Source organism: Phocoena phocoena, chromosome 7 (genome assembly GCF_963924675.1).
Source record: "Phocoena phocoena chromosome 7, mPhoPho1.1, whole genome shotgun sequence".
NCBI classification, from domain to species: Eukaryota; Metazoa; Chordata; class Mammalia; order Artiodactyla; family Phocoenidae; genus Phocoena; species Phocoena phocoena.
Window position 1 is genome coordinate 6,040,082 of NC_089225.1, and position 13,329 is coordinate 6,053,410.

General features: G+C 34.4%; 1 protein-coding gene across 1 annotated transcript in view; it reads left to right on the forward strand.

Moving 5' to 3' along the window:
* Positions 1–13,329, forward strand: part of MAP3K2 (mitogen-activated protein kinase kinase kinase 2) — a 30,330-nt gene that overhangs the window by 12,214 nt on the left and 4,787 nt on the right. Inside the window, exons 8-14 of the mRNA XM_065880913.1 lie at positions 509–588; positions 1,876–1,943; positions 2,120–2,212; positions 2,920–3,126; positions 4,556–4,704; positions 5,083–5,214; positions 9,791–9,920. Of these exons, the coding sequence (XP_065736985.1) occupies positions 509–588; positions 1,876–1,943; positions 2,120–2,212; positions 2,920–3,126; positions 4,556–4,704; positions 5,083–5,214; positions 9,791–9,920 (859 nt within the window). The remainder of the gene's footprint in view (positions 1–508; positions 589–1,875; positions 1,944–2,119; positions 2,213–2,919; positions 3,127–4,555; positions 4,705–5,082; positions 5,215–9,790; positions 9,921–13,329) is intronic.

A 13,329-nucleotide genomic window follows, 5' to 3' on the forward strand; every position in this document is an offset into this window, starting at 1 on the left:
TACTATTGTTTTCTTAACATTAAATTGGCTGCTTATATTATTACAGGAGTTTACATTTTCTAATAATGTAGCAGTCGTGGTGTCATTTGTTTCAATTTGGGTGGTGCCTTTGTTCAGTTTTCAGTACACAAAATTATGTGAAGTGTTTTAGCTTTTAATTATTTAGATAATAATCCAGAGAGAAAGAAATAGAAAATTCCTGTTTTTCTGTTAGGAAATTTTGAAGTTGTAGCCTACCTACAAGGACAACTACTTTTAAAACATTTAAAAATGAATAACTCTGGGGATGACTGCTGTTGGATATGGATTTTCTTTTTTGGGTACTGAAAGTGTTCTGAGATTATGGTGAGGGTTATACATTCTCAGTGTTAACCACTGAACTGCACTGTATGCTTTAAGTGGGTGAATTTTATGATACATGAATTATATCTCAATAAAGCTGTTTTTAAAAAACAGTAACTTCTGGTTATATCATGCAGACTCAAGGTGGACCCATTTATTTTTCTAGATGCTGGACCCATTATCCTTAAGCAGCCCTGAAAATTCTGGCTCAGGAAGTTGTCCATCACTTGATAGCCCTCTGGATGGGTAATGTTGATTGTAGTTTTTGTTTTTTAATATATGTGGGTAAATATGCATATATATAACATGTCAAAGTATCAACTCTTCTGAGTTACATTCAGAGGAATGTAGTTGATACTCATCTATACTTACGGCAAATTGATTTTTTCAGTTTGGACAAATTTCTTAACTTCATGGGCTCAGTATCTTTTTTAGTTAAAATGATATCTGATTATAATATTCTGAGTTTCTTGCTAAATGGTGTTTGAAACTAAAGGCAAACTTAGAATTTATGTACGTTTACTTTTAAACCTGTGTCGGTGAAACTGCTGTCAAATTTTTCATAATAGGTTTTGTTTTGGAGATTCTTGAGTTGTTGCACCTGTTCAGGATTACGTTCATTCTGGCACCAAATTATAAATAACATATATTCTTGGTAGTTATGTCCCAGTATTTTGGTCAATTAAAGCTTAAGTACTTTTGTGAGACAGCTGTTCAGGAATATAAGCTGGGACAAGTTGCATCTGTGAATTTTTGGTTACAAGTGCTCCCTCTCTCTTGGTCTCAGTCGGACAGTGTTCGCCTGTAGCATGCAAAGTCAATATCTTTATTAAGATCATGACCTATTTAATCTCTGGAATTGCTCTATGAAAGCAAATTTGGAAAATATAACTAATATTGTGTGGAACTTTACGTTTAATTTTTTGTTACCCATATACATGAAACCTTTGTCTGTGCCCATGTCTATCTCAAGATAGATATTTAAAACATTTAAGAAATTCAGGGAAATTGTGTTGTGAAAGCTATATATTGAGTACTTAATATTTGAAAGACAGTGTCCTGAGGTAGATAAGTATAAAAATGATGAGTTAGACATTATTATCTCCTTGTTATAAATGCAGAAATAGTCTCAGAAAGGTGATTTGCCAAGGTTGCAATAGCTAGTTTAAGTGGCAGAGCTAGGATTGAAACACAGGTGTTTCCATGCATCTGTAATTCCAAAATATATCATTCTTACCACTGTACTCTGTGGGTTAATTTTAAAAGCCAGGCTTTTTGCGGTGCATGTACCAAATAGGTGTTTGAAAAGAAGTTCCCCCTTTCTCAGTTAATGTTTCAGAGAGAGCATGTATATGTGTATATATATGTATGTGTGTGTGTATATATGTATGTATATATAAAATATATGTTGTTTTCTATATGTATGTATGTATATATACACGTACATACAGATAGATATTGGTATTGCATAAAGATTTTTTTTAATGCCTTAAATATTTTGTCTTAAAATAACAAGACTTTTTCTACTTTTAGAGAGAGCTATCCAAAATCACGAATGCCTAGGGCCCAGAGCTACCCAGATAATCATCAGGAATTTTCAGGTTAGACTGTTCACATTCTAACTGTTTAAATGTTATGTCATTGAATAATCTTTTGGCTGGGAGGGCGAGGGAACTTTTTAAAATAATCAAATAAAAATGAGTAAATGTGTTTTTCATCATTGGAAATATTTGACTTTTGTATAACTTGTATACAACTTTCTTGTGTGTCTTAATAGACTATGATAACCCTATCTTTGAGAAATTTGGAAAAGGAGGAACATATCCAAGAAGGTATCATGTTTCATATCATCATCAAGACTATAATGATGGTAAGTTTATTAGATCAAAGAACACAACAGTTTGTTAAAAATCTCAGAAACAATAAAAAAAACTTGTTCCTATATCACTTAGTTTTCTGCTTAAAACTTTTTTTAAAGATATTGGATCATAATTAAAACTACAATAACAGCTTTATGCCAACTTACCTCATAATACTTATCTTTCCCTTAGAAAAAAGAAAGGAGTAGTTAAAAATGGTATTAACTAGAAAATTATTCCTTGATGTTGAAATGCATACTTGCATTGTCCTTTTAAGGAAAAAAAATTGCTGCCTATAAACTTTGCAATTTTTATTTTGTATTTTAAATCATTATTGGAAATAAGAATAAATATATTTTTTCTCCTTTTTATACAAAACTGAGGGAGTTCTATGCTTTTATGAATGTATGTGTGTTAACATAAAGGTTATTTGAATTTGTATTCAGATTCTGTTTCTTTTCTCCCCCCTTTTCTTTTCTGCTTTCACTTTTCTTTGTATTTTTATTTTTTACTTCATGATGCAGTGTTAACAAAGATATTTCTTTGCACTCTTAAAAAATACTATTCTTTTTAAGTTTAAAACATATAATCATATAATTGCTGTTTTAGTTTCTTAGCCTAGTCACAGAGCAAATTTCTCTTATGTTACAAATTTTAAATACTTTTAATTATAATATATTAATAAAAGTTGCAAGGTAATTCTATTTTCACTTTGTAGGTCGTAAAACTTTTCCAAGAGCTAGAAGGACCCAGGGGACCAGCTTCCGGTCTCCTGTGAGTTTCAGTCCTACAGACCACTCCTTAAGCACTAGTAGTGGAAGCAGTATCTTTACCCCAGAGTATGATGAGAGTCGAATAAGAAGAAGGGGAAGTGACATAGACAATCCTACTTTGACTGTAATGGACATCAGCCCACCCAGCCGCTGTGAGTAATAGAAATTGGCATAGTGAAATGTGTAGCAGAGCCTTTGCAGAATTTTATAGTATTAAAAAAAGAATAAATACCAAGCCAGTCTTCACAGGGAGACCAGAATCTCAAAAGAGGTAAAAATGGTATTTCTAAAGGTGGTTGTAATGTCAGGTATAAGCATGGTATTACTGCTATTACTTTAAATGATTCTGTCTTTTGCTTTTATTGGGAAAATTGTTACCAATTAGTCATTCATTCATTCATTCCACATATCCTTATTGAGTACTTAGCTCTGAGATTTCAAATATGGCCTCTAAGATGTAATCTAATGGGGATAATGATGTGCATAGGAATTCACCAGTTAAGGAGGTGACATGTGCAAGAGGCCATGATATTTTCTGAAAATGGGGAATAGTTCATCTTTGGCTGAAGTAGAGGGTGTCTTACTTGAAACAGTGGAAGTAGAATTAGAATGGTAACTAAGGCCGGATTGTAAAGTATTTGAACTTTATCATGTAAGCAATGTATAAAAGATTCATGCTCAAAGATATTTATTGCAACAATATTTTTATACTCTGAATTCCTCTCTTTTGTGCTAGTGTTGTCATATTTTACTTTCACATCTGTGACTCGCACTACATTGCTGCTATTTTTGCCTTAGGCAACTATATTTTAAAGTGATTAAAAATAGGAGAAGAATGTCTTTTAAATATACCTCCAGTTTATTTCGGTAGATCTTTATGTAGATCCAAGATTCTGTCAGGTATCAAATTCCTTTTGCCCGAAGAATTGTTTTTAACATTTTCTTGTAGTACGAGTCTACTGGTAATAAATTCTTTCAGCTTTTGTTTGTTTGAAAAACTCATATTTCTCCTTTATTTTTGAAAGATATATTTTTCTGAGTATAGAGTTCTGGGCAATTTTTTTTTTTCTTCCAGCACTTTAAAGTTATTTCTCCATTGTCTTCTGGCTTGTATACTTTCTGAGGAGAAGTCTGCTGTATTTCTTATCTTTGTTCCTCTGTATATAGTGTGCTTTTTCCCCCACTGGCTGCTTTCAAGATTTCCTCTTGTTAGAATGAGAACGATGGTCTTTCCAGCTTTCTACATTGTAGGCAGTTGAAAAACTAATTACAGATATTACTGCAATAAAGATTAGAAGTAGTGCATCTTACATAATCAGTGGCATCTTAAATTGAGTGAAAGATGCTATTACGTTTATAATCAGGTGAAAAAAAATCTCATTGGAAAAAATTAGTCATAGGGATCTGAACCTTGTTTGGGTTTAGAATTCTTACAGTTTTCAAAGATGATGATCATTATGAATTTGGGTGAACATGATTTTCCCTTAATATCCAAGCATATTCAATTAAGGATATCAATAATGCAGTAGTCCTTAACCATTGTGTGCCATTGGGCTATTTTAAGAAAATGTTCTTTTTTAGCACCTCGTGCTCCAACCAACTGGAGATTGGGCAAACTGCTTGGCCAGGGAGCCTTTGGCAGGGTCTACCTCTGTTATGATGTTGATACAGGAAGAGAATTGGCTGTTAAGCAAGTTCAGTTTGACCCAGATAGCCCTGAGACCAGCAAGGTAAGAATCACTGCATAAGCTACTTTGTCACATTATAAGAAGCATTTTTACTAAAATAAATATAACACATAATAGAATTTTTTGTTTTTCCGCAATGCAAATTATTTGCAAAAAATAGATAACTAGATATGTTTGTTTACTTTGTACTATGGATTTTTCTCTTTTAGTACTCAGTTATATTCCTAATGTGATTTAGTGTTGCTTTGCATACCATCAAGGACTGTTACAAAAGTGATTATTGTTTAGAGACTTTAAAATGTTTATTCCTTGGGAAGTGAAAATTTCAGATTGAAATCACCTTGAGGGTCCATGACGTTAGAATTTTTTTGCTTTTACTAGCGATGCTGTAAAGACTTAACAGTGAGTTCTGTCTTTCAGGAAGTAAATGCACTTGAGTGTGAAATTCAGTTGTTGAAAAACTTGCTGCATGAGCGAATTGTTCAGTATTATGGCTGTCTGAGGGATCCCCAAGAAAAGACGCTTTCCATATTTATGGAATATATGCCAGGGGTAAGTTAGTGCATCCTTTGAAAATAGAGATATTCTATTTAAAGTCTTAGTTGAGAATAAAGAAAAACAACAAAACTTTGATTATAAAATGTTAGGGACATTTTGGAAGAGTTTTAAATGAGAAATGGGTAATATACTTTTATTTTCTGTCTTCTTCATCTATCTTTGTATTTTTTAACTCGTTTTTTAAAAATACTAAAGTATACTAAAATAGGTTACAGACATCATAGCAGTCTATACTCAGATTTCCCTAAATGCCCTAAAAATAACCTGTAATAACTGGTTTATCCAAACCAGGACTCAGTCCAGGACCACACATTACATTTTGCTGCTATGTCTCTTATTCCTCTTTTAATCTAGAACAGTTTTAGGTGACAGATTCGACAAAGAGACCAAGCTATTGGTGCTTTGTGACCACCTCGAGGGGTGGGATAGAGAGGGTGGGAGGAAGACGCAAGAGGGAGGAGATATGGGGATATACACATAGGTATAGCTGATTCACTTTGTTATAAAGCAGAAACTAACACGCCATCGTAAAGCAATTATACTCCAATAAAGACGTTAAGAAAAAAAAAAGAAAGAGACCAAACTAGTTGTTCTGTTGACAGTCTCATCTCATAGATTTCTCCCCTTGCATCCTCATGGTGGTGTTTAGTTTGTTCGTTTATCCCTATATTTCCTGTAAACTCCAAGTTAGATCTAAAATCTAAATTATATTCAAATTCAGCATTTATTCGCATGCATCCTAAATGATGCTGTGCATCCCATTAGGAGACATACAATTTCTGGTTGTTCTACTGGTAGTGTTGCTAAGATGGACTGCTTGACTAGGGTGATTGACGTCCTGATTCTTCCATTGTAAAGTTTTGTTTTTTCCTGAAGACGAGAAAGTAATCTAGGCTTACAGCAGTGGCACATAGGAATGTCCAGTTCCTTTTCAACCATCCACCTAATGCTTTTAACACAGATTGATAGTCATTGCCTGAGTCAGTAATTTCATTGGGAGGTGAAAAATGGGATTTGCAAAAAACTCTGTCATTCCTTCTTCATTATTTTTAGTATTTGTAGAGTATATTCTAATACTAATGATTTTCAAGATGGTGGTATATTTACTCACTTAAAAATACATTCATTCTTATAATAGGCAGTATATGTTAGAAAAAGGCTTGATTTTTGGGTCTTTAAGGAAATAGCTTATTAGAATTGTGTGTAGAATGTACAGGTTGCAGTTTAATCTTATGGATCAATAAAACTGTGGATCAGTATCTCATAGTACAGTTGTCCCTTGGTATCCCCAGGGAATTGGTTCCAGGACCTCCCAAGGCTATCAAAATCCAAAGATGCTCGAGTCCTTTATATAATGGTGTAGTATTTTTTGCATATAAGCTACGCATATCCTCCCATATACTTTGTCATCTCTTAATTACTTATAATAACTAATACACTGTAAATGCTATGTAAATAGTTACAACTACAGTGTAAATGCTATGTAAATAGTGCCAGTGCAGCAAATTCAAGTTTCGCTTTTTGGAACTTTCTGGAATTTTTTTTTCCAGATATTTTCAATCAGCAGTTGGTTGAATCCCCAGATGAGAGGCCTGCAAATACAGGTCGATTGTAATGGTCTTAACACATCCTCGGTCTTACAACAGCAACAGTAAATTTTACTTTGATTTTTATCTTCATGAATAATTGTTTATAGGGACACCACTGGTATTCATCATTGCTATTTTTTATTTTCAAAGATTATGTTGGCAGTGTAAATTGTTTTTTAAAATTTAGTCTACAGCAGTAATCCAAAAGAAGGAGAAAGCTGTGAACCTTTATTTTAGTACTATCTGTGATGGAAAAAGTGGAAATATCAGTTCCCCCAGTGGAAGTAAATTATGATGGCATTGTCCAAGACAGTATATATTAAAAATTAAAATTGTGAAGCCCATGTAGCAAAGTTGGAGGAAGTACTTAGAGGAAAAGAATATAAAATGCTTTTTAATATTAATGATATTTTAAAAGTATCTGTATTTGGACAAGAACAGAAGAAACTTAGAAGAATGAAAATGTATTATGTTGGGATTGTGATTGACTTTTCTCTTACTCAGATTCCCATTACTGTTTGTGCAACAAATATTTAAATTAAAAATAAGGAAATAACTATGAATAAATGTGAATAGAGACCCAGATTGTTGAAGATAAAATTAATTAAAATGACTCATTGGTTAGAACCAGTTTACATCGCAAATGGAGATATGGGTAATCTTTATATATTTAGCAATCTTAAGACTAAACTAGGACTATTCAGGAAGAGGTGTTAGATCATGTTTCTCATTAGCTTTTGTAAAGGCAGCTGTCTTTTCAAAGTCTAGGTTATCACTCCTTGAATTTGAAAAGCATGTTACTAAATTAATGATAGTTCACTGGCAATCTAAATGAATTATGTGTATGGCAAGCCCATGGCATACATGGGATGGACATAGATGTTCCTAGACTTTCCTGAATCTCCAAGTCTGTAAATGATGCTATATAATTTCTTTCATTAAATTTGGTATAATGGACCCCTTTATGCCCTAGATTCAAGCTTTGCCAAAATTGTCATTCCATTCTTCAGTTTTTCCCAACATAACATTCCATTCCTTAGTCTATCTAGAACTACTTTTACACCGGAACCATAACTTTCTTTTATTTCCAATACCTGGCCTAGCAGTTGACTTCTCTCTGTTACTCTTACACACACACACACACACACACACACACACACACACACACACACACACACTGTTTTTATCTGACACAGTGCTTTCCAGCCCATTCCAGTTGTTCACACTGAAGAAGGTAATATTTTCATGTTACACAGCAGTAAACAGACTACACTGATGGAGCTGTTAGCACCATGGGCCACTGGCGCAGCTGCCAGAGGGCCCAGAGGATCTGTAAGTCTGACACTCATTTGCAGCCTACAAGTATCTGGGGGCTTATGGTTTGGAAAGCTCAGTTCTAGCTCTGTTATTTTGTGCATTACTGCAAGTAGAGACATAATAAGTTGACTGAAGAACGAGCCACATTGAGTTATAGGTATGACTGGTTGTCTGGGTTCACTCACTGCCTAAGGCTTTCCACACATGTTTGCAAGTTGGGGTCAGCAGAATTGCATCTTGCTGTCCCTTCAGGGATTGCTCATGAATAGTGGAAACAGCAAGTGGCTAAACCTGTAAAATCCAAGGATCTATTTTTATATGACAAAGTACACAGTTTACCAAAATTCAAGGAAAGACAGGAACATTTGGTTATGTTATCTCTAAAAGATTTTGTCCCTCAGGAAGCAATTTATTTCCATCTTTTAAAGTCGTGATTATTTATCAAATTTGCACATTGGAATCAGCAGGGAAGCTTTTTCAAAATTCAAGTGCCTATGTCTCACCAGATTGATTCCCTATTCTCAGAGATGGCACCTCATCCTGCCTAAAACATGTAAGAAAATTAGAAATTCCTTTTAAATTTTCTCATGTTTTGAACTAAAACAGTGAATATATAAAAGAAAAACTTTAAAATCTCACGTGTGTTCTGATCTTCTAATCATACCCATTCTTCCTCCTGAGAAGTAAATTTGCAGGTATCAATAAAACTGTGTTTTAAAAACAGAGTAAGAACAAAATAAATAAAATTAAAGTAGGACGTATATAGAAGAGCAAGTAGGAAAATCAAAACTGTATTCAGGGCAAAAACAATGCAAGATAAAAGTACTGGAGAATTTTAAAAAATACAGTTGCAAGGAACAGGAGATAGAACCAGCATAGTCATAGAAACAAGGGTATCAGTCAAAGAATAGTTTTAAAGGCTTCCTTCCACAATTCTAGTCAGGGAATATAGTAGAGTTTTATGTTAAATTAATGGCATATAATGTCCTTCCTGAGAATTCCTGTGCTGTCCAATTAAAGCCTCCCAGTCATGAACTAGGATTCTCCAAATTAAAATGTCTAGTTTTAAGATAAATAAGTCATGTAATATACAGCATAAGGAATATAGTCAATAATACTGTAATAACTTTGTACAGAGATAGATGGTTACCAGACTCATCGTGGTGATCATTTTGTAATGCATTTAAATGTCGAATCACTGTGTTATACACCTGAAACCAACATGACATTGTATGTCAACTAAACTTCAATTAAAAATAAGTAAAATAGGACTTCCCTGGTGGCACAGTGGTTGAGAGTCCGCCTGCCGATGCAGGGGACCCGGGTTCGTGCCCCGGTCTGGGAAGATCCCACATGCCGCGGAGCAGCTGAGCCCGTGAGCCATGGCCGCTGAGCCTGCGCGTCCAGAGCCTGTGCTCCTCAACAGGAAAGGCCACAACAGTGAGAGGCCCACATACCGCAAAAAAAAAATAATAATAATAAAATAAATAAAATATTGTAAAGCAGTTATACTCCAATAAAGATGTTAAAAATAAAATAAAGATCACTGTATTCAGTCGATAAGAATAATAAATACCCATGTACACATCTTTAAAAATAAAGATTTACTAGTAGTTTTCATTTCAAACCATACTATAGTTTTCTTTCGTTTTCTTTTATCCTAGGGTTCAATTAAGGACCAACTAAAAGCATATGGAGCTCTTACTGAGAATGTGACTAGGAAATACACCCGTCAGATTCTGGAGGGAGTTCATTATTTGCACAGTAATATGATTGTTCATAGAGATATAAAAGGTAAGTAATGAGGTATATTTTAAGTACACAGTTCTTTTAACGAAACATGTGCTGTGGTTAAGAAATTCAGCATTTAATGCATGTACCTTTAAAGTACCATGGGAAAACAGTTCCAGCTAGTTGTGTTGTTCAGGTCGCCACAAGAGGAAAGCTCCCCTGTTGGGGCCCACAGAATCAGTAAAGTTCAAATGAGCATGAAAATGAGACATGTTTTCACATATAGCGCACAGGCATTCGGACATAGCGGTTAAGAATAGGGGCTCTGAATTTGACCTGATTCAGATTAAGGCTTTATCCATCACCAGATGTGTGACCTTAGATGAGACAATCTCTCTATGCCTCAGTTCCTCATTTTTAAGGAGGGTGATAATAGTGAACAGCTCACAGGATTCTTACAAGGATTAAATGAGTTAATGCATATAACATGCTTAAAACCGTTCTTGGTACCTAGAAAGCACTCAAAAGTTAGTTACGGTGATGATGTACTTTATGCTGAGATCATATTTAAAGCTGAGGGATGGACCTCATTACCTAAGGGAGAGAATGAGAAGAGAGACCAAGACTGAGCTTTGATAAACTGCAACTCAGTTAAGCTCACTTTTTAAAACTCAAAAACTCAACTGTTTTCATGGATCAGTTACATAAGGTAACTGCATGAAGTGAGACAAAATAGTGGTGGAGGTATGTAAGTTTGAGAGTCATAAACTCTGTACTGCAAAGCACGCTGAGAGGCTTCATTCTGTAAAAACCAGGTTGTGACCCGAATATAAAGATCACTTTATTCAATCATTTGATGAGAATAATGAACAAATACACAACACACATTTATAAATAATAAATTGAATTTTTTTTCATTGGTCTTTCTAGGGGCTCTTATGAGCTACCAGGGATTTACTTCCTTTCTGTGGTATATCACACCCTGAATATGGCCATATTCAGGCTAAAGAGAACATTCCTAACCAGTGTCTGGCCACAGAGCAGGATCTGCTGCACAGTGCCTGAGCCAGATCACATGTAAAGAAGAGCCCTTACTAGTGAGTCTTAGAGGATGACAGCATGGCTCATGATCTGAAAGAAAGAAGAGCCTGTCTTTCACCTCAGGGTGTACCCAGCTTAGGCAGACCTCAGCTATCAAGTTCAAAACCCTAAAGCTTAAAGAACCACATAAGGTGGTGACCATTTTGTAATGTATGGAAATATTGAATTACAATGTTGTACACCCTGCAACTAACATAGTGTTGTAGGCCAAGTATACTTCAATTAAAAAAAAAACACATAGGAAAATGATTTGATTGTGAATTATTCGATTAGGAATAATCTCTATTCAAGCCAGTTTCTCTTTACCCCTGATAATAAGATAAGGTAAAGGAACTGAGGGGAGCTACCCCCCAAGCGGATCCTCCTCTAACCTTGCCAGTAAAATGAGGAGTTTGGAAACAAGCTGATTTAAAAACATTATAGGGGAAATACATTGATAAGAAAAATGTAAGGTATAAAATTGGATAAAGCAGTATGATCTCAAGTTCGTTCTTCTAGGTCATACTTTAATTTTACAATCTCTGCATGATTAACAGTGGTTATTTCCAAGTGGCAGAATGAGTGATAGTTGTTTTTCTCCTGCATACTTTTTACTTTTTATGTAATTCCTAAATTTTTATAATGAGCAGTTTTTAAATGGCGAGGGCAAAGGAAAGCTAGTTGATTACTTTTAAGTTTAGACTCATGAGTTCATAATGAAACCTAGGGTAAAAGTTAATTGATCATTGTTGCTAGGGAACCAACTCATTATTTAATAATAGGGTTTCTTTATTGGACCTTTCTTTTATGAACTGTACTGAGGACTAAATAGTGGATGAAAGGAAACTTACCTTTATAAAAATATTTTGGCTAATAAATGAAGCAGGAATGATAGAATAGTACCATTTTACAATGACTAACAGATTAGTAGACATAAGCACTAAACATTAATAGCTGTTAACATCACTTCACACACAGTCTATCATTACATACTTCCTATTCATAGACTATATCATTATCTACAAAGCAGTTTTGCCAAAAAAAATTTTTTTTGAACCTGAATCTGATCAAGCCTCTAGATTCAGCTACCAAATTGGAGAATTATAGAATATATAGAACAGATGAACATGTTAAATGACTCCTTGGGATGGACTCAGCAAAATCTAGACAATAAGAAAGCTATAGGCAGACAGCTTAGACTCTTCATAAACTGCAAAGGAAAAATAAAAAAGGAGGGGACTTTAGGAAAAGACTTAAAAGATGTATTAATGATTCTCAATGTAAGAACCTTATTTGGATTCTGATTTTTTAAAGAAAAACAAAAAGACACTGAATGTACATTTAATAATATTAAAGGCGTTACTGTCCATTCTCTTAGGTGTGATAAGAGTCTTTATCTTTTAAAGATATGGACTGAATTATTGATGGATTGCAATGTCTTTCATTTGATTCAGGTAGTGTGAGGGGTTCATATGCGGTTCGGTCTGCTTTATGTGTATATTTGAAAACTCTCCTTCATAGCTTACTTTTAACATATCCAAAGTAAGTTTTTAAAAAATTAGATAACTGTATTGGGAACCTGGCTATACATTTTCTCCTCAGCCCTTTGTATGGATGGCCGTTGGTTCAGCATTGGTGATTACTCCCTGGAGATAGCTCTGTCTGTCTGTGACCTGCCTGGGACTGTTCCTTCCCAGCTGGTAACCAGTAAAAACTGGCTTGTTTCTTGTCCTTCCCCAGGTTAAATATTTTAGACACGGTGGCTTTTTTTGACAGAGTCCTTCTTTAAGAATTGGACAGCGGGAGATGTTAAAAAGGCAATGGTGTCTTAGAGAATTACTGGTACCATGGCGTACTTAGGCTTATGGCATGCAGAGAATGGATCCTTAACCCTCCCCAGAGAGAGGCTTTGCAAAGCCTTAATTGACTAGACTGGGAAATTTGCTGGGAGAACAGAAAGACAGGTACAGAAATTCATGGTGGGGATGGACAGTCTGCATTCTCTCCAGTCTATAATACATTTTCTCCACTATTCACTCTCCTTCTTAGAGGCCATTAAAAAAAAAAAAAAACACAAATAGGGAATTTTTTTAAAAATATATAAAATATGATTAAGGTTAGGAAGACTTAAAAATAATTGAGGTAAAATTTAGAAACTAAAATTAGATAAGCTAATAAAATAAGTTGCTCATTTAAAAACAGGTAGTTTATAGAAAAAGCTAAAAATGAGAATAGAAATAATTTACATAAGAAGAAACTAGACTTACAATCCCAGAAAAAAGATTGAGTTTAAAGAATGATAAAGGGGGGAAAATAGAGAATAAAAATAAATGAACCTAGCTCCTAGATCTTGGTTTCTGATACCATTCTTCAGTAAACAGAGAAATGGCTA